This window comes from Pholcus phalangioides, unplaced genomic scaffold, assembly GCF_987345545.1.
Source record: "Pholcus phalangioides strain wild (caught in Gottingen) unplaced genomic scaffold, Ppha-v1.0 ptg000003l_1, whole genome shotgun sequence".
Lineage (NCBI taxonomy): Eukaryota > Metazoa > Arthropoda > Arachnida > Araneae > Pholcidae > Pholcus > Pholcus phalangioides.
This window is the reverse complement of record NW_028301596.1, coordinates 35,602,580-35,623,307: the sequence shown is the minus strand read 5'-3', so window position 1 is coordinate 35,623,307 and position 20,728 is coordinate 35,602,580. Positions and strand designations below refer to the sequence as shown.

Sequence of the window (20,728 nt, the reverse complement as noted above, 5' to 3'; positions counted from 1 at the left end):
ATTTTTTAGTTCGAACAATTTTCGAAGGAAAACAATAAGAAACTTTGGGATTAATATTTTATTCAACAGGGAAATTAATTGAATGCATATTAAATATTAAATTTACTTCATAAACCTTGCCACTACAGAAATAAAACGTTTACAAAGATGGCACCCGCAGTCAAAATGGAAACTGCAGTCAAATGGACTTCCGCCAGAAGTTCCGCAGAGGAATATGGACGAGGTGCATGGTTGGTTTAGTAGTCAATATGAAACCACAGAGAGCAAGCAACAGGCCTGCAACGGTAAAATTTTCAATCATTTCGTTTCACTCATAGTTCGAAACATAGATGACAGCACTATACCAAGCATTACACAGAATCATAGAGTAATAATAGTAGTCTACTCTATGTAGTACTAAGTAGTATATATCTTTAGTTTATGCACAGAATCAAGCTTTATATCGCGCTAAAGGCTTATTTACACGCGTTAAGTGATTAAGTAGGTTACTAAAATTTAAATTTTCAAGTACTTTAAAATGTATGCGGACGATAATGACTGTTTACAAGCCTTTTACTTAGTAAGTGATTTATTCATTTAGTGATTAAGTGATTTAGTAAATAAACCCGATTCTATTTTTTTTCGTTAGGTAGACATATGAGCACGCGCCAGGAGGCGTGGCCTGCCACTGTTCTAGGGGTCTTTTTGCTCTCTCTCGAGTTTATTTCGATCTTAAACGTGAACTTGTTTATGCTCCTTCGTCTCCTTCCATTTATCTAAAATTCTGTGGAAATGTAGGATCGCGAAGTGGATAGAGCACACAACCTTCAAGTTTGTTGAAGGATATCTTCGCCATGAACGTTTGTTGAACTATAGAAATGAAAACTACCTTAAAAAACAAGCTAAAAATCAATAGATGTTGGGAATAGTGGAAGCTATGGAGTATTCGGTCGACGTGCTCCCAGAAATTGAAAAAAATTGAAGATTCAAAAATATAGCGCGTCCTATTGAAAACGACGGGTTTGGAATATTTTTCCGTCATCCAAAACGAATTTGCTGCCATCTATTGGCAAAAATACATAATTAACTATTTAACGTTAAGAAAAGCACTACATTAAATTTTAAAAAATAAAATTTCAAATAATTTTCAAGTTTAATGAATCTTTGGAATTTTCCACAAATGCCAAGAAGTTTCTCACATACCACTTTTTAACGCGAATGTGTGAAATTTCCTATGAATTAGGTATATTACTGCTAGTGAGAGTAAGCTTAAAAAAAAAGTTTCCCTTCCTTTGAGCAGGCTCTATGCGCATGCGCTAATTGCGCTTGGCCCTCCATAAAAATTATCCAATGACATCTACTTAATCACTTATCGTGTGAACACTTTGTGAGCAACGATAACTTAAAATTTAGTTGCCTACATAACCACTTAACGCATGTAAATGGGCCTTAAGGTTCACAACACGACACACACATTCCAACATGTACCATTTCGTTAGAAGTTCCACAGACGAATATGGACGAAGTGCATTTACAGTTTAGTAGTAGTCAAAATGTGTAGTTAGAGTTCTAAAATGCTAATAGTTAGGTTCCAATATTTATCATAGTAGTTTTTGCTAATATTATTAATGTCATAATATCATTACCCTTTTATTTTTCAAAAAAACCGAAACAAAAGAAGATTATTAATGCATACGCTAGCACGAATATATGCAAGGATTGTACAAATAAATGATACGATTTTAAATTAATATTTTCAAAACTATTATATATAATGTGAGTGATACATTAAAAAATATTCAAAGTTTTATCCGCAGGATCGCTCAACAGATGACAGCACTTCCGTAAAGCACAGCCTATGAAATTAAAAATGGTGACAATGAGTGGAGAAAGTTTTTGTGTATTAGAATATGGAAGGATTGTTTCCGCTACTTCTGTGCACCGTGCGTTTAGAAATTTCTAACTGAAAAAAAAAAATATTTCAGTCAATTTCAGTCATTTCGTTCTACGAAAGTGCTATCATGATTGATTTTAAAGGAAAAAAACTTTGAATGTTTTTCTTTATTTTCATGAATCACAGATTAATAGTTCTGAAAATATAAATTTCCAAAATCGTGTCATTCATTTGTGCAAATCCTGTACACAAATTTCACAAATTGTATTTTTTGTATTGTGGTTATATACACTTATACACACTTATTTTCACTTATACACACACACTCCCCCTTCCATTACTCAATTCTTATTTTACTCACAGCTATTTGATCAGGCTCAGCTACTTCACGATACCGTTATCCAAATCTCATAAATTTAGCTCTCCGTTTTTAAGTAAAAAAAGTTGAAAAGACTTTCCTTTCACTCTGTACAGTAGAATAATTTTTCTTAAATCTAAAGCAATTCATTTTTTAGTTATTAAATAAGTCCGAATATCGTAAAAAAAAGTTAGCGCACAAAATTTTGTTCCATGATTTTCACGATAAACATGCTAAAAAATGTAAAATTATATGAAAATATTAAAAAATAAATTTCCGAAACTAGTTGCGTACATTATCACACTCAATACTTTTTTTAAATTTTAAAAAAATATGAAGATTTAGTCATAAAAAATCACTTAGTTAAATAGAAATAAGAACAAGTACATAATTTTAAAAACTGCAATAAAAATATAAGATTTATCTAGAATATCTTTGATTATTTTATTTTATTCACGTTTTTGTATTTAAAAAAACTAAGATGACGGAAATTTTTTTCTTCAAAGTATTTTTTTTACTATACACAGATACACTAACCATCTGTTCCTTGAAAAGAAATTAATTTTTTCCACATGCTATATACTTAAAGTATATGCTTTGCATAAACAGTTTCTTTCTCGCTGGTAATGTTTTTCAAACTATGTGTAGAAAAGAAAATATTTTTGTCGGTATTTTCCTAGAAAATTGTTTTTCGTGATGAGAAACTTTTGTTTTTTAATCTTCTTTCTTTCACTTTTAATCTAACCCACATTTTTTCCGGGTTTTTTCGGAAATTTGGGTAAAAAAGTGGAAGGAAAATGTTTGCCAACTATAGCTCGCGTAATATAAAATACACACCGACCACTGTAATTATTGAAAATGTAAATACAAAAATATATTTGATTTTATATAAAAGATAAAGACGAAACAAAGGAACATGGAAAAATTTATCATATCTCATTAACATGTTGATCACAAAGTCTATACTGAGATGAGATGATTTAAATATCATTTGGTTCCCATGTGAATATAAGAAATTCATTTGTTTAAATATATCCAATGTTTCTATTACTCGCATTGCGTTTTGAAGAAAATGAAATATTTTTGCAGATGTAGTATTTTTTTTTGGAAAATGTTTTTCCAGATGTTCGTTTTAAGAAAATACATTTAATAAATATGTTTTATAATAAACAATATTTAATAAATAAATTTTATAATAAGCAATATTTAATAAATAAATTTTATAATAAACCATATTTAATAAATAAATTTTATAATAAATAATATTTTATAAACTCTTCTATTTTTATATTTAATGAATAAATTTCCAGCATTTCAATTTTTCTTTTTAATAAATACTACAGCCGAATCCCGTTTTAATGAATACCGTCATAACGAAAAAAAATCTCGTTTTAACTAACACTTTTCTAATCGCCCACATAAGTTTAAATAGGAACAAAGCAAAAAAAAAAAAAAATTCCTGTATAACGAAATTTCGTTATAACGAAGTGATTTATCCGGTCTCGGAGTTCGTTATAACGGGATTCGACTGTATTTCAAGCAGAGCTAATAAACACAAAAAAAAGGTTTTCATTAGATAGTGAGGTTGAAAAATAATTTCAAAATAATTAAATAAAACTTTTTAATGGAATCATATTTTAATAACGATTTTCAAGTAAAATTTTAATAAAACTTAATAAATAATTTTTCAACTAAGCACCGCTTTTGAAAGGGATGATTTTAATCAATATTAAAATATGATTTTCATAAAAAAATTTAATAAATATTTGAGAGAGGGAGAGAGAGAAATTTTTCCACACACCAAATATTATTTATTGAAATATTTTTATTAAAATGTTATTGCTCCATAATTTTTCATGCTTAATTTTTTTTAATAAATGAATTTAAAATAATATTTTGAAATAATTTTCATTTGCTCCCGTTTTGTGTCTGAATTTATCATTCCATCATTTATTAATTTATTGTAAAATTGAATTTCGGCTAGCTCTTTGCTGAACTGTTTTTAGGATTTAATAAAAGTTCGCATTAGCGATTAAGTCAAAAATGTGCAATCATTGCGCATTAGCATGATAGTCTAATATGATAGAATAAGATTTAGAATAATTTTAAATAACTTGTTTAAAAAAGAGTCAATACAGGTTGTCCCAAACTGTTAGATATCTTGCAACTGTTAACTCTGGAAACATACTTTCAATTTAAAAAAAAAATTTCAAATGATGTGCAGTTACTTAAAATCTCAAAATTTGTTTGAGGGGTCGTATAGATAAAAAAAATTAAGAAATTAACTTTTTTATACTGTGCCCCGTACGTTGAAACTTCTACTTATTGAAACATAGATGCCACTTTAAAAAGTCATTTGCAAAAACTCTCATATTTTTGGAGGCAGTATTTATCGAGATATATTCAATGTATATAAATTCACTATTCTTGGCAACTTATCACTGTGTTGACAAGTTTTCATTACCACAAAATTGTCATTTTTTGGGACTGTACACAAATAGAATGGACTCAACCATTTCCTTTTTTTATTCACGCTGAATAACAATTACATTTTTCACAATTATTTTGCCAATTGCAGAATTTTTACAACTTTTTGCAACGTTTCGCAATTTGTAAACCACACCCTCAATCATTGATGATAAATGCTGAAAACTCCAAATTCACCTTAATATTAATGAAAACGTGCAAATTTTTGTAAACGACTTCTCTCAATGCCACATTTACATTTCAATAATTAACATTTTTAGCACACGGGGTCTACATAAAACGTTTTACTATTTTTATGTATATGACCCTTTGGGAAATGTAAGACATTTTGAGTAACTGACCGCACGCCATTTGAAAACTTTCTGTGCTTAACGGTTGCAGAGCTTTCCGCTGTGCAAACAATTTAGGAAAGTCTGTATATTAATGTCAAGTATAACCTTCGCAATGAGAAAGCGTTCTAAAAAATGCAATATTTTATTATACAACGTGACTGAATAGACAATAACAGCTCCCAAGGCTCACCTAATTATCCGAAAACAATCCGATTGCAAATTGAATTATTCCGTAAATACCAAACAGAACAACAATATCGTTCTGAAAGTTCAGGGGGAACAAAAGCACTTGAGTGTGTTTAACAAAGAGTGGATGCACAAGAAAAATCGTGATCAAACTGCACAAGTTATAAAAAAAAAACCTCATGGAAAGCCACATCTCGAATCAGTATCCGGATCACGGACTTCAATCACGGCCCGAATAAAGATAAACAGGCTTAAAATCCCACGGGATGGAGAATTTTCATTCCTTATTCTCGACCGAAGACTCTTAGCTATTTTCTATCAAACGAGGAATAGAGGCCATCGTATAGAATTTTACTATGGTTCGTAGTTCGGTTTCGACTGCAAGTATTTGCCGAAATTTTCTTCCGAATTTTTATTTTTTTGAACATATGAGATTCTTTCCATGTGTATCGTTCACATCCAATGTGGGTAAATTTACTTTTTTTTTAGCATAAAAAGTTTCAAACATTTTATCCTGAAAATGCGGTTTTATATATATACAATATTTTTAAAGTGAATTTGAAACTGCAGTTTTTGGAGGCAATTTAGAATGATCGTGTCTACAGAAAGATTAGATTGACCGTGAACTTAGGCGAATACGGAATGATAACGAAAAAACGTGATTTTCAGATTTTATTGTTGATTTCGCGTTCCGGCATGAGTTTAGTAGCTGTTCAGAATAGGCTTTTTTCTTTCATGTAAGAGTGACGAATCATTCACGATCTCAACGGAATGGTTATAGCACTGTGATAGCGTAAAATCTGAGAAATTTTAATAACTTCTGTATCGTGGAGAAACGTACTCGAACACTCACATTTAATCGATTTCATCACTGTTGACCACTTTTGATTTATTCCATTATTTTACATCATTCTCTAGCTTTGATTACTTAACATCGATTTCATCGTTCTCGAATTCTTTTAATCGATTAAGTTTCTCCAAGACTGCTTTCAATAGATTAAATTTCCCTCGACTACTTTTAATCTATAAAATTTCCCCTCGACTAATTTTAATCGATTTCATCAAACTTGAGTACTTTCAATCTATTTCATACATCTTTATCTTTAAATTGATTTGATGTGAATACACAAAAACAAAGGCCACAACACACATCAGGCAAATTTCCCAACCATATGGGTGAAAAATTAGGCCCATAAAAAATACAAATGTCAAATATCACCAAAATGCCCAATATAAAAGCATATATCACCAAAATGCCCAATATAAAAGCATATATCACCAAAAAAATAAAATTAATGATTGATAATATAATAAGACATTGTCCATAAAAAATAATATGGTTGTCTTATCAAAGTATGATGGCTTCTTTATTTATACCACTATGCTGTCGTACTTAATTCTTCTTATAATTCTTTTTCCCATTTAATCGATTTCATGATTTTTTTTTTTTATCTCTTTTAATCGATGTTGTACACCTGCCTATTTTTAGTCGATGTTCTTGAACGTGACCATATTTAATTGATTCTATCAAAGCAGACTACTTCTAATCGATTTTTTATATTCCCGATTCCTATTGATCGATTTATTCTACTTCCGACTGTTTTTAATCGATTTGATTACTTGCAACTGTTTTTTATCACCTCGATTTTTCTTGATTGAGTAATTTTTTAACCGATTTCATCACTCTTGATTAGATTAGTTTTGATCGATTTAATTATTGTTGGGTGCTTTCAATCCATTTCATTATTCTTTTCTACATTATATTGATCTCATTGTCCTTCCCTACTATCTCTTTGTTCTTCATCACTTTTATCGATTCTTGACAACTTTCAATGGATTTGATTTTTTTTTTTATTATTATTCACACTTATATTCACTGCCGATCAGTTTTGATGGATTTCATTACTGTTACTAATGTACAAAATTTAATCACTCTCAATCACTGTATCTGACTAATGCTATACTATTATCAATATTTAATTATAATTTTATAATTTATATTAACTTCAAAATAATTGAGTATAGATTTTTTTTCATATTTAACACAAATCTGTAAACTATAAATGAGACAATATATTGACAACTTTGACACCATAAAACAGCTGTAATCATTGACATCGTATTAAATTCAATGAATTTAAAATTATTTATTTTCTGTGTAAGACATTTGGGGTGAGTTCTAGCATAGAAATGTCTTGAATTCTTACAAAAAATATCTTTTTGTTGGAATCATTGACTTTACAGGAACTTCAAATAGAGAGAAACTCAAAGTCTTTTGACTTCCTTCGAGTTCTTTTTAAGCGCAAATCCTACTCTTCTGGGACGAATCGCAACTGTTCCGGAGACTTGAGTTCGAAACTCAGGGAAAATTTTCGAAGAAGCTCATTTCTGAAGAATTTTTGCCTTTTTTCTTTACTTACACCATGGAGTTCTTCTAAGAAAATCTTGAGTGCTTACAAGCCATAAGACGATTTTCTAGCGAAAATGTGACATAAAATTCTATTTCAAAGTTACTTGAATGCCAGAGGCAGAATTTGACTTTTTCTTTTTTCGAATTTTCCCATATTTGAAGAATTTTGATTCTCTAAAATATATAGCCTTCCATCCATTTTAAAATATTCTATGAAATTTCAATACGGCACATGTTTTTATGATTATTTTTCATAGTTATTCTCTTCTTTCCTTTCACAGGTTGGTAAACCTACCAAGTACAGTGTAACATTGAAAGTTCAGCCTCAGATGAAAGACACAGAAGAATGCAAGCATGAGAACAGCACGGTCGTCAATATGCACGTGAGTACGGTTATGTACATGAATACCGTAAATGTTACTTTCGGAATCAAAAATAAATCCAAATGATTTATTTCTCAGCTAGATAGGAATGCTTCTCTTGGTGCACATGCACCTCATAAACATTCCTCTGAGGAATTTCTAATGAAATGGCACATTTTCCGGCATGCATTTGTGGGGGAATGTTTGTGAGGTGCATGTGCACCAAGAGAAGCATTCCTGTCTCACTGAGAGGTGAATCATTTGAATTTATAGTTGATTCCTAAAAATACGTAAGTATAGTGTAGAAGGTCGACCTGCTTTCTTCATACTTCTACTTAACCCAGGGTTTCTCAAATTGTGCGTCGTCAATCTATATTAAGGGCATCGCGGTGATTCGAAGAAATTCATTTGTGTGCCTATTTATGTTTTGTAGTGGTTTTTTTGTATGGAAAAATATCCGCCAAACAATTCCGGGGAACCGCAGATGAGACATGATTTTTTCCCCTTGTTTTTGTACTATTTTGTGTTTTTAAATTTATTCATTGCTTTTTAACCCTTTAAAGACCAGGAAATTTTTGGAAACATGAATGTTTGTTAAGTTTTTCCCCCGTGCGATCGTTCGAGCTCGGGCTTAAAGGATTAATTTTTTTTTTCATTTTTTGTACAGCAAATATTTGTGCACAAATATTTTGTGTGTATGGGCAAGGGAGGCGCGAAGGACAAAATTTTGAAAACCATTGACATGCACCTTCTACACATTCCTCCACATTTCTAATGAACCAATACACGCCGGAATGTGTGTTCTGAGTGTATGTGTGGCCCCAAGTATTTGTGTTCGTGTTCTTACTGGTGCTGCCATAAGTCTTCCATATTTTGAAATGAAGATGGCGAATACATTTAAATTTTCCTGTTGGTAAAGTATCCAGTTATAGAACTGCCTGCGCTCTGTGGAGAGGCCTTTTAAAAGGGGAGACCGGCTCGCATTCGTGCCTCGAAGTTTGGAATAAAAAACCGGTCTCTTCATACTAAATTAAACTGAACGAACCGAGCACGACCAGGTTCTGTAGCACCAGCGATATGAAATAGTTATCTTTTTCTTAGTGAGGGTCATTTTAGGTTGCGTCGTCATGGTCATTTTATGTACTTCTAGTGACCAATAGTTTGAAGACGATCACGATTGGCTTTACAAAAAATATCTTCGTGGTGGGGAGCATCCAGGAACCGGTTTCTTTCTTTCTGTACCATATACAACTCTGGTCTATTGCAATTCAAAAACTTTCAACGTTTTTCTTCGAAAAGCATGAATTGTGCCTCGGAGGTTTGCTTCCTTCTTTGCCTCCATCATGGCTTATCGAGAAGGTTTGGTGCAGGTGACATTACTATTCGTCGGGAGGAAGTAATACTACTCTGCTGGTAACCAACTAATTGCCTGTTGACTGCTTAGTGCCATATACAGGGTGGTTAAAGACTTCGCCACAATGTGGAACACATCCAAATGAACCATGTCCACTTGAAACGCGCATGACAGTAAACGAAACACGAAGGTGGGAGACGGAGTTTTTCACTAGTGCCCCATACGACTGAGGCTCGGGACGCATATCTACACGCTTGCCATTGAGATATTGACTTTTCAACTTAGCCGGGTACTCCGCTGAAAGTGACGTAATATTTCTCTGCGTCATTCACTTCGACCAATCACGTTGCACTAAACTTCTCCTTTACTCGTATCAATACAAAGTTTGTTAATATACGTTCTGGTTTCGGACAACAAAAGCTCACATCGTTTTCACGATGGGATGAAATGAGCGCAGAGATGTCAATATGAATGAAATTAAGCTTATTTAGTAACCCCCCAGAATAAAATAAATAATTTGCTATGCTATTGTTGATGCTATTCGTAAAATTGGAAATTCGGAAACATTTTGAAGCATTAATGCAACAACGTGAATTTATGTTAATGTATTAGTTTCATTTCTCCCAAAATCATTCAAATCTTGCGTATTACTCTTTCTAACAAATACGTCGTGGATAATATTTTTAAAAAAAGTTCAGCAAGTTCATTCTCTGTACTAGTGGGCAATTGACATTTTCTTTCTGTGGGAGATTTTCGTACGAAGCACCTTCTTTCTTTAGGATTAGCAAGAACTTACATCATGTCGTTGTTGGCACTGTTTGGGACCATTTTCCAGAGCTCACCGACTTCGGTCATAGCGCCGAAAGGAATTTGCTATCGATCGAGTCGGGCCGGAAATCTTCTGTGGTGAAAGTCATGTTATATGTCCGTCCTCATCTTGGACATCCTCAACATTCTCCTCTTGTCGATCCTCAACTTTTGAGGCGCCATCTACCGGCGCTCGCCTCAGGTCCGATGGATGAAGAAGTTATCATTACCGTTGCTCAGGATCGAACCTATGGACCTGACAGACTCCTTCATGGTAGTAGACAAGAATATTATCCCTGCGCCACTCACGCCCCCATCGTTAGTTTCATTGATGATGCACGCAGCATGAGAGAAATAATATTTGCAGTTTCATGGATATCTGCAACGATGATGGTGATTGTTGGTGAGAGTTAAATTTATGAAACAAAAGGTTATTTTGCGTACCATGCATTTAAACGACTCCTCCTAAGTATGATTATCCCAACTTTAACTTTTCGGGTCTCAATTATTATTTTATTGAAACAAAACGTTGGGCGCGGTAGCCCAGGTCGATAAGATACTCGCCTAAAGTAACAAAGTATGTGTTTAGAAGTGTCGCGTGTTTGACACTCCGTTCGTCCTGATCAGAAACTTTCCTGATACACAAGGGTACACCAGAAACGCCGGCATGACCACAGAAAAAGATTGCTACCGCAGGAGTCCCACATCCAGGGGTTTAGCGACAGGGGCGTAGCCAGAAATTTCGTTCGGGGGGTGGGACCAAAGTGACAGAACAATGGATTTGGCCATCTTTTTCCCTTTTTCGGTCATTTTCTCACATTTCGGGGGGGGGGGACTTGTGGGTCTGGTCCCCCCCCCCGCCGCTACACCCTTGGTTAGTGATCCAACCTCTCCATGAATATAAAAAAGGCTGCCGTTCGGAATCGCAATAAATTGTATGTCCCAGTCTGATTAGCTCTCGTGTGCAGAAAATGACTGGGGTACGATGAAAACGGTCAAACAAAACGTTTTTTCAACATGATTCATTTTGATGCTATTTGTCACTTTTCAAGTTCTTTTACATGAAGTTTCGAGCCACTCTCTATACCAGGAGTGCATATCCTCCGGTCCGTGGGTCACATATGGCCCTCAAAAGGGTTTCATTCGTCAGCGAAAGGTTTTTCGGTAGAAAAGTATCAAAATATGTTACACATTACACGATAAATGCCTAGGCCGACCACATTTCCTTCAGAAAAATACGGGAAATTGTGATCCATATACGGGTTTCACCAATTATCACAAAAAAAGAAAAATCGTCAAATTCGAGTCAAGTTGACAATGACAGCCAAAAAAAAAACTGTCAAAGACAAATTACGTTGCCAAGTGAGGCCAAAAACATTGTCAAGAGAAAGTGATGATGTCACAATTAAAATTGCTAATAATGGGAAAGAGAGGGCTGCTGTAATTTGGAATGGGTAAAAATGTAATTGAACAAAAACAACAAAAAAGTGAAATAAAATAAAAACACATATGTTTGACAAATATTTGAGACAAATATAGTTATATGACTAAAAATAAATAAATTAGTCATAATTATAATGACACAATTTATAAGTCATTAAAATAATCGTAATTTTTTATTCAAAAAGTTCAAGTAGGCGTTGTTGAAAATACGGGAGCAATAACGGGACATTTCATGAAGTGAACTTTTTGTTCATACCTTTAAGTGAACTTTTATTAAAATAAAGTGAACATTTGTGCATAATTTGTTTTGAACATTTTGTTCACTTTCATAAAGTGAACTTTTCATAAAATCCGAACTTTTTCCAAAATTACGGAAATGTCTCACGGGTCATATGGTCACCGTTTACATTTAAGTTTCTGGCCTTGCTAGCTGCAGGAATACCACCTATCTAGCCCGTGGGCATAAAACGTTGCGCACTCGTTTTCTATACAATACAAAACGATTCGTTATTTTTCTATTATTCCTTTTTCAGCCATTCTTCTAAACATGAATTTTCACGTTGTCGAAGACATTTCCTTCCAACAGAAATAACGCTATATATGAGGGACTTCGATATCTAACTTCACATTAGAAAGAAGTTTTTTTTTTTGTTTTCTCTTTCGGATCGAGAAATGTATCTCGAAAAATAAATAACGTTTCGCAAAGATCGGTTTCTTACAAGGAAAAAATGAAAGAGTCCTATTTTTTTTATCTGAAAGACCTCCTAATGTTAAAATCGATGGATAAATAGAGGGCTTTTTTTTCCTTTGTAAAAGAAAAATGAATCGTTGTATCAAAGTATACGAAAAGTATGGCTCCGAAACGGAATTTCATGAGACAGTTTCCAGTGAAGGAATGTGCTTCTGTCCGAAATAACTATATGGTACATCTACGAGATTTATCGTTGGAAAAACAACCATTTCTTATTTCTTCCTACACGAAGCCGTAATTTGAATTTATGCTTGACCTCGTAGAGATTATCCTATTCGTAGTTCCTAGTACTATACGTCGATAAGTTCTGTTCTTTTTTTTTTTTTAATGAGTAATGGAATATACTTGAAGCTATAATTTTAAGGAGAAAGATTAAAGAGATAGTTTCTTTATTCACAAAAATATTAGCAGCTTCAAAAAAAAAATCTTGAGAAATGATGTTGTTTGAAATATTTTTTAAGCATATATAGACTTATGGAGTGAAAAACAAATATTTTCTTCAGTTTAGATTTGTTTCTTCCGGAATTATGTTTTTAAAAAATAAGCAAAAATAAATATGCCATTTGGTGCTTTTTTATGTTTATGTAAACATTTATGAGTTTTGTATTTTTATTAAACTAATTATAATCACCCTGTACTTCTTCAAAGTCCCGATTTCAAAACGCTGTAATGGAAGAACCACTTGTCGGAATGACCTGAAACTTCACTTACATACTTGAAATAATGGAATTTGTCTGGAGAAATAAAAAATAGTTCAGGCTGTTATCAATAGATGACGCTGTACCCATCTTAATATGTACGTACATGGCTTCGGCCACAACTTTCATTGGAATCGCAATTCCGCCATTGCGTGAGTTCCAGGTTAAACCAAAACTGGTTTAACCTGGTAAAGTTAAGCCAACTGTACTGTTAAATGTGCATGACTCTTACGGTTTGTTATTTTTTATGCTCTAAAAACTTCTAAAAATTGTTACATAAAATATGCATTTGCTCTTAAAAAACTGTAAATATGCCCTGCCCAATCACAAACGAAAAATATGTCTTAAAAAAATTGTTCAGTCTCAAATTTAGTTTTATTAAAATAATGTGATAATGAGAAGCATAGATGCTGTCTAAATTATTTTGAAGCATTATTTATTTTTGTATGAAAAAAAAATCGTTTTACTAACTAACTGATCGAGCCAAAATGTCCCTAAGAATTTCCCTTTTGAGCACGTTTTTACCGACAGATTCAGAACTAATATGATGCCGTCTATAGGAAAAAATACCTAGCCAAGTGGTGTTTTAGCTTTAAAAAAAGCACAAAATTACAAAATAATAATAATTATTGTTATTTTTATTTGGAAAAAACTCTGAAATTTTCAATCAGATGCAAAAAATTTCCCCCATTTACCAATTTTTGCAACGAGTTACCATCACCGACAACGATTCAGATTATTAATATATTTACAGCCATGCACCAGCGTCCATAAAGGGCTAGTATTTTTATGCTCTAACGATTCAATGTCATTGCTGATTGGTTGAAACACCTGAATTTTAGAATTTTTTACCAATCAGCAACGACGTTCCATTTTTAGTGTATAAAAATCCTAGCCCTAAGAGCTCTTCTTAGAGGCAGGAACCGCGAAAACCAGTCTGAAGCGTGCTTTTATTTTATAATGTAGAGCAGTGTTCCCCAAAGTGGGCAGTATCGCCTCCAGGAGGGCGATGGAATGGTTGGGGGGGAACGATAGAATGTACGAGTATAACATAGGATCCTATGGGTTTGCTTGAGTCGGGGGCGGTGAGAGAAAAAAAAATTCTGATGAAGGGGGCGATGTGGGGGAACGAAAAGTTTGGGAACCTATGATATTATAGATGATGTTAGTTAGAACCTATGATGTTAGTTTGGGAACCCTCACTGAGAAGTGATTTTTCAAAATTCAACCTCTGTGGAAAGGCATAAGGCGGTTCAAAGGTTATATGGGGCAATCATGGCACCGATGCGAAACCGCTGAAGCCATAAATATGTAATTTGATTAGCATTATATTTTATAACGTAAACACTCACTAAGACAAGATTTCTGAAGATTCAAATCCCAAGGGGGATCATGAGAGTTTCACGTATAGTTTCATAAATGTTTTACGGAGAAATCACCACCGAGTAATATTCAGATAACCAAATCCACTTATAATCATAATGGGTTTTTATGTCTCCTATTTTCAGCCGGAAATATGCGAAGCGGATATCCTGGAAGGTGATCACGGCGGCACAACATCTGGGAAAACGTTGTTGCGGTCGACATGCCTCCAAGTTGAAGAACTCCAAGATTGATTGATGAACCGGAGACGAATTCCGGGACCTGGAAGAAAGAAGGAGTCTAGCAACTTGAGATGCATACGTATTCTCAAAGCAGTATTTCGTACATTATTATTGTTTTGTTCTGACTGAGAGGAAAAAAAAGAAAATGTGCACTTCACACATAAACCCCAATCCCCCCCCCCCAAATAAAATCGTAGATCATCTTGCAAACGCAGGAATTTTCAACATCTTATTGCCTGCTTGTTCAAAGTATATTCTGTTGTACATATACGCGTCTTGTTTTGTAATATAATGTGATGCAATGTCCCGTAGCATATTGTGTTTTGTTCGGCGAACAAAAGGTGCCCAATATGGGGAGACAAGTAACGATACGATGTAGCCAGCAACAATCGCTGGCAGCCGATTGTATTGTAGTGTATTTGATGTATAAATGTATGGATCGTTGTGCCGATTTATCTTTGTTATCTGAATAGGCTCTTGATTGATGCCATGTTGGTTATTGAAAAGGTCTCGAGTTCATGCCACGACAATTGCGTAAATCTAAGGCCTTTCAAATGTGAAATATTCGGTGGGAATCTGGTTAGAGATTGAGTCACCAACCAAAAGGGTGTCGAATAATTATCTTTGAACTCTGATAAAAATGTCAAATGTACCATGAACAACGTTCAATATAATGCTCATATAAATGCTGGCATGTCACTTTTATGAGGATAAAAGATGTTTTATGTCCATGTGTATTTTTTTTAATGGCAGAATGGCTCAGTCATGGATATATATTAATTTTCTGGTTGAATAGAGGATTCTGATGAGCTACTTACATTAACTCAAAAAGAGACCTATATACCTGGAAGATTCAAACTTTTTGGGGAGTGGTATATCCAGCTCACACATAAAATTATATAACTTGTGCTGGGTGGAGAAAATTTTTGTGACCCTATTCTCAGCGGTCTAGAAAGAATAAGCAGTTTGCAGTTCAAACCGAGTACGACGGGTCTCCGTCGCAACCACGATTTAAGCTCATTACCCCAAGGGGTGTAATCGCGCCGGAGATAACTCAAACGTAACACGTACTACGGGACTAATGACAGAAAAGTAAAAAGTATCTATACATGTCATGGGCCCCTATTCCCTAGTGACAGTAGAATGGCGACCAGCATGTTTAGTTCACAAATATGTTACAGTTATATTTGCAAGAGAGGGAGCAGCATTTCACCGTGGGGCTAGGTATACGAGTTTAATTTTTGTTACTAGGCGTCGATTTAGTACAAGTTATGCAAATCATCTAACATATGATGCTATTTAGAGTTCTGTCCGACATTTTGTCATTAGATTTGGTTAGTGCAGGCATCTTCAACCTGTTGCTTGCGAACACCACGGTTCTCTCTGAAGCAACCACAGTGCTCGATGCTCGTGTCCGATTTCGTGCTCACGAGCACTTGATCAGCGTTCCAATTAAACACCTTTTACAAATTGCATCCAAGGATTGAAATCATAATTTCATGCATTAGCATGTCAAACTTGCCATAAGGGTGCTCTTCTTTTGATGATGGGTAGAGGCAGTGCTCGTGACTAGAAAAGGGTTGAAAACCTCTGGATTACGGATTAAAATGACCGTAGAGATCTCTGACTTGCAAAAAATGAAACAGATTCAATTTTTCCCACCATATGGGAGAAAAACCAATTACTTAAAAAAAATTGTTGAACATATTTTAACAAAAATGTGGTAAAAATATATATAGCCAACATAACATAATTTGTCTCCAGTCAGTTAAGATAAAACTATACAAATTATTTATAAAAAACTACTGAATTACATATAAAAGAAATACTTGGAATAAGACAACCATAAGTATTTTTTATGGGCATTGCATAATATATCATCGAGTATATATAGTTTTTAGTTTTTACGATTGCATTTTTCGAAAATCAGTGAATAGAAAAGCAGGGCACGGGAACACTTATTGGCTATGGCGATAATACTGACGTTACATTCTTGCTCAGAGACGCCGCAAATGTCAGCTCATCAAGGAGCTCTAAGGGCGGATGAGCACATGGTAAACTGTTGGGCATGACTCTAATAGACAAACTTGCTGCCATAATTAATCACTGACATAAATTTTCAATGAAACGCTATCTAGTGTGATGAAAATCAAAGCTATTTTTCATGTCCGTAAATTACAGGCACATGGTCATCTTTACTCGCGTAGTATGTTGAATATAACCCTGCTATATCACTCTAAATAGAGTAACTCAAACTATGGCAAACCCCTGTATGTTGTCTTAAAACAGAAAAATCAAAATATACTGCATGACGGTAAGAAACAAGGTACCAGAGGATCATTTTTGTTACATCTACGTTGTCTAAGAGTAAGCGAAGTTTCTGTTATTTGCATAGAATATGTGTTGAACACATGCGTGTTGTTGTAAGTTACACCAATCCAAATGTGGTTTTATCGACGCTTTTACGGTTAGCAAATTGTTGCCAGAATCATTCTGTTGGCACTAGCATTCGTAACGATTTCTATGAGTTGCAAGTGGAATATTAATACGTCTAAAATCATTTACCAAACATTTAATAGAATTAAGTAATTGAACACTTGGTTATCACCCTCTGGGAACAGAAACAAGTCGCCAAACATTCGCAACAAATTGGTGCTAACAAATCAACCTACATACAGCTGAGTTTCCTATGAGTAAATATTAAGTTATTTGTTTTATTCCAGGGACAATTGATGCGTCACTCAACGGTTATATCCCATGAGAGTGGTTTTTATCGATCGACGATATGTTTTCTATAGATACGCATTATTATTCGACGTCAGATTTCTTTAGGCTGTATTTGTTGAAGAATATTTTGTGACACAAATGTGATCTAGGAATTGCCAACATTGAGGAATCAGTTGAATTCATTATCATTGGATATTAATTAAACCAATTAGAAATAGTTTCTGTATTTTTGTTTTCTTTATCGGTATAGTTATTAGAGGGATTATTATTTAAGGCTATCTCAATTATGAAAAAAAAATGATTGGATGAAGTTTTATCTGCGATGTTATGCTGTGTGTCATTCAGAGGTCTGTCATAGTCTCATATTTATGACTGTCGTCAGAATCATACCGAATGTATAATGTTACTGCCATAGCCCGAAGTGTGGCCAATTCGCGTTGGCCAAAGGCCGATTTGCAGAAATGATTCGGTCTTTTGCCAGTTTTGCCAGCCAGTCCAGTTTGCCAAGTGGCCGGAGAACCCTGTCCAAAGTTCGATGTGCTCATGTAAGACGATCGTCTGGTAGGCGCCACATTTATTATTATTATTTTTTTCATCACCAACGTGTGATACATGATATGATGTGGTACATGATATGACGAGAGAGAAGGGAAAGAGAAATTTGAATGGAAAAAACTATTTATATATAATAATATATACATATGGTTTTTCTATCAAATTTTGAAGAGAAAAAAAAATGACTACCGCATCGTGACTGCGATATGATGTGTTGCTATGCCTAACGTGGATATAATTATCACGAAAAAATACGCCAACTTGGCGATGTCTTCGAATCATGCCTTTTTCGTTTCGGACTTTGGCCAGGGTTGCCGGCCATTTCGCGAACTGGCTGGCGAAAGCCCGAAATTCGGACATTGGCTAATTCCTAACTGACGAATTCCGGGCTTTGGCAGTAACATATATATCATGAGTTGAGTGAACTTTGCTGAATGAAACTCATTAACTCATCATGATATCTACAGATCGAAGCTTCGTGTATTCACAATAGCCGTAGAAACCAGATTGCTTCGTTCGTGGAAAAAGAAATAAAAATGTATATATATACGGGGGATATTTACCAAAATTATTCGAAATTAATATTAATTCCATGATTTTATTTTAAAATTCAAACATAATATGGAAAATGAGAACAGCAAAGACATTAAGAATGTTCTTAGAGCCAGGGCCGTGTTTGGTTCTAAAGCAGAAATGTTCCGTAATGTCAAGTTTCTCAAAACTGATTGTTAGGGAAAATGACAAAAATAAATTTTTATACGGCCGCAATCAAGCGACTAGTACAATTAATTTAGGAAAAGATGTACTCTCCACTTGTTGATACAAAATATACAGAAAAACTGGCTAATTTTGTGGAGATACTGATTTTTTGGAAAAATTTTCACCTTTGCCCCTATGGGACTCCAACCCGGGTCCATCGAACGCCCTACGAACTAAGCTATAATGACAGACAGAGTGTTCAACCAAGAGAGTGCATATTTATACTGAATGGTAGCGTGACTGGTCGGTGACGGCAATCAGCTATGGCTCGTAAAACTGACCATGCACAGTACCATTTAGCATGCGCTCCATTGATTAAATATTCTATCTGTCACTATAGCTTAATTGGTAGAGCGTTCCAGGGACCCGGGTACGAGTCCCGGTAGGTTCAGAGATAAAAGAAAATCAGTATCTCTACAAAATTAGACAGCTTTTGTGCATATCTTCTAGTAAAATTAATGTCTTTCTCAAGTTACCCTGCAACATAATTACACAAATAGAATTTGCTGCTCAACTATACATGCTCAAATTAAAAAATTTAAAATTAGTCCAACTTCAAAATCCAAGAATGGCAAAAATTTATAGTTTCAATCACCGATATATCGGAGAATTTTTATTTCATAGTTATCTGATAATTTTCATACGGTGTAATGGGATTGGAATCTATATTTTACAAATTGAATTTTTTTTATTGCAACCATATCAAAATGTTCACTTTTTATATTTCTCCTAATAATCGTTTTTAAGAGATTCCATCATCGCAGTGAAATTTTCCTTTTTTTTTTTTTGCTGATGAGTTTTCATATCTTAATTAAATCTTAACATAAACCGAGACATTTTTATTCCTTTCTGACACTTTTGTGTGACACATCCTGTATTTTCAATTGAAAAAAAAAAATTCATGCAAATGATTTTTAACAAAAATCGAACAAAAATATTATTTGTTACTTTTTCCGTTATATAGCTGGAAAAAAAAAAAATATATATATATATATACATAGTATCGCACACAATAAATCGCTTATGAATGTTATTTATCGATCCGAGAAATTTGAAATAAAATTTTACTGTAGAATGTTGTCCTTTTTTGAATTATGTGTCCATTTGGTTTTGTCATTTTAATTTGGATTAATGCTGATTGGATTCATCCATATCTGAACGTTTTGTGACAACACAATACACGTATATTCAGAGACGCATTTTTTTATGGCTTTTCCGTTTGTAAGCTCTACAGAATTTTGCCGCCCACTCTTTTGGTCACTCCCATGTTCACACACTCTCTAAGTCACTGCTTTGGTCACTCACATGCATGCACCCTGGTTTGGTGGATCACATACTTGCACACATTTCAGATAATACCGTCTTAACTAATAGGCCCTCCCGGTCATGGCTCGGGGGCCTCAAGGGAAAAAGGGGCCCTCAAAAAAATGAGATCTGGGTGAAATTTTCGACAATTTGCCACCGGTCCTCAGAAAAATAACTTTGCGAGTAATAGGTCATCAAAATCACTTAGACTTTTAAGACGGTCCTGTCTCTAGGTTACTCTTTTGTTCGCTGACTGACACGATTTCTTGCATTATAGGTTGCTCTTTTGATTATTTACTCGTTTACACATGCTCTAGGTCATTCTTTTGCTCACTCACGTGCTTACAGGGCATTAGGAGAGTACCTGAATAAATCATTCACGATTAGCATGTTGATTTAAATCAGTGGCTGCTGGTGTTCGAATGTTGTGGGAGGGAGGGAGGGGGGGGGGCGCTAAAACAAAATTTCATTGTAAGAATGTGTAGGACCGACAACATTTGGCCCACTGATCTGTAAATGTGCCAATTAGTATATTTTTGCAAAATTAAGTATGAGGTCGCGGGCCATATCAGATTACTCCTGGGGTCCCCATTTGGCCGGTGGGTCATTTAAGATAGCGGTTGCCAAAGTATGGGTCATGACCCCCGGAGGATGAACTCGTTCATTGACTCGGGGTGGGGGGGGGGGAGGAGTCACGAGAGATTCTCCAAAATAAAA

The 20,728-nt window shown here is 34.4% G+C and overlaps 1 protein-coding gene across 1 annotated transcript in view; it reads left to right on the top strand.

Moving 5' to 3' along the window:
- Positions 1–19,781, top strand: part of LOC149088467 (uncharacterized) — a 41,567-nt gene extending 21,786 nt beyond the window's left edge. The window contains exons 2-3 of the mRNA XM_089247568.1: positions 7,928–8,029; positions 14,570–19,781. Of these exons, the coding sequence (XP_089103694.1) occupies positions 7,928–8,029; positions 14,570–14,677 (210 nt within the window). The 3' untranslated portion in view covers positions 14,678–19,781. The remainder of the gene's footprint in view (positions 1–7,927; positions 8,030–14,569) is intronic.
- Positions 19,782–20,728: the final 947 nt, after the last annotated feature.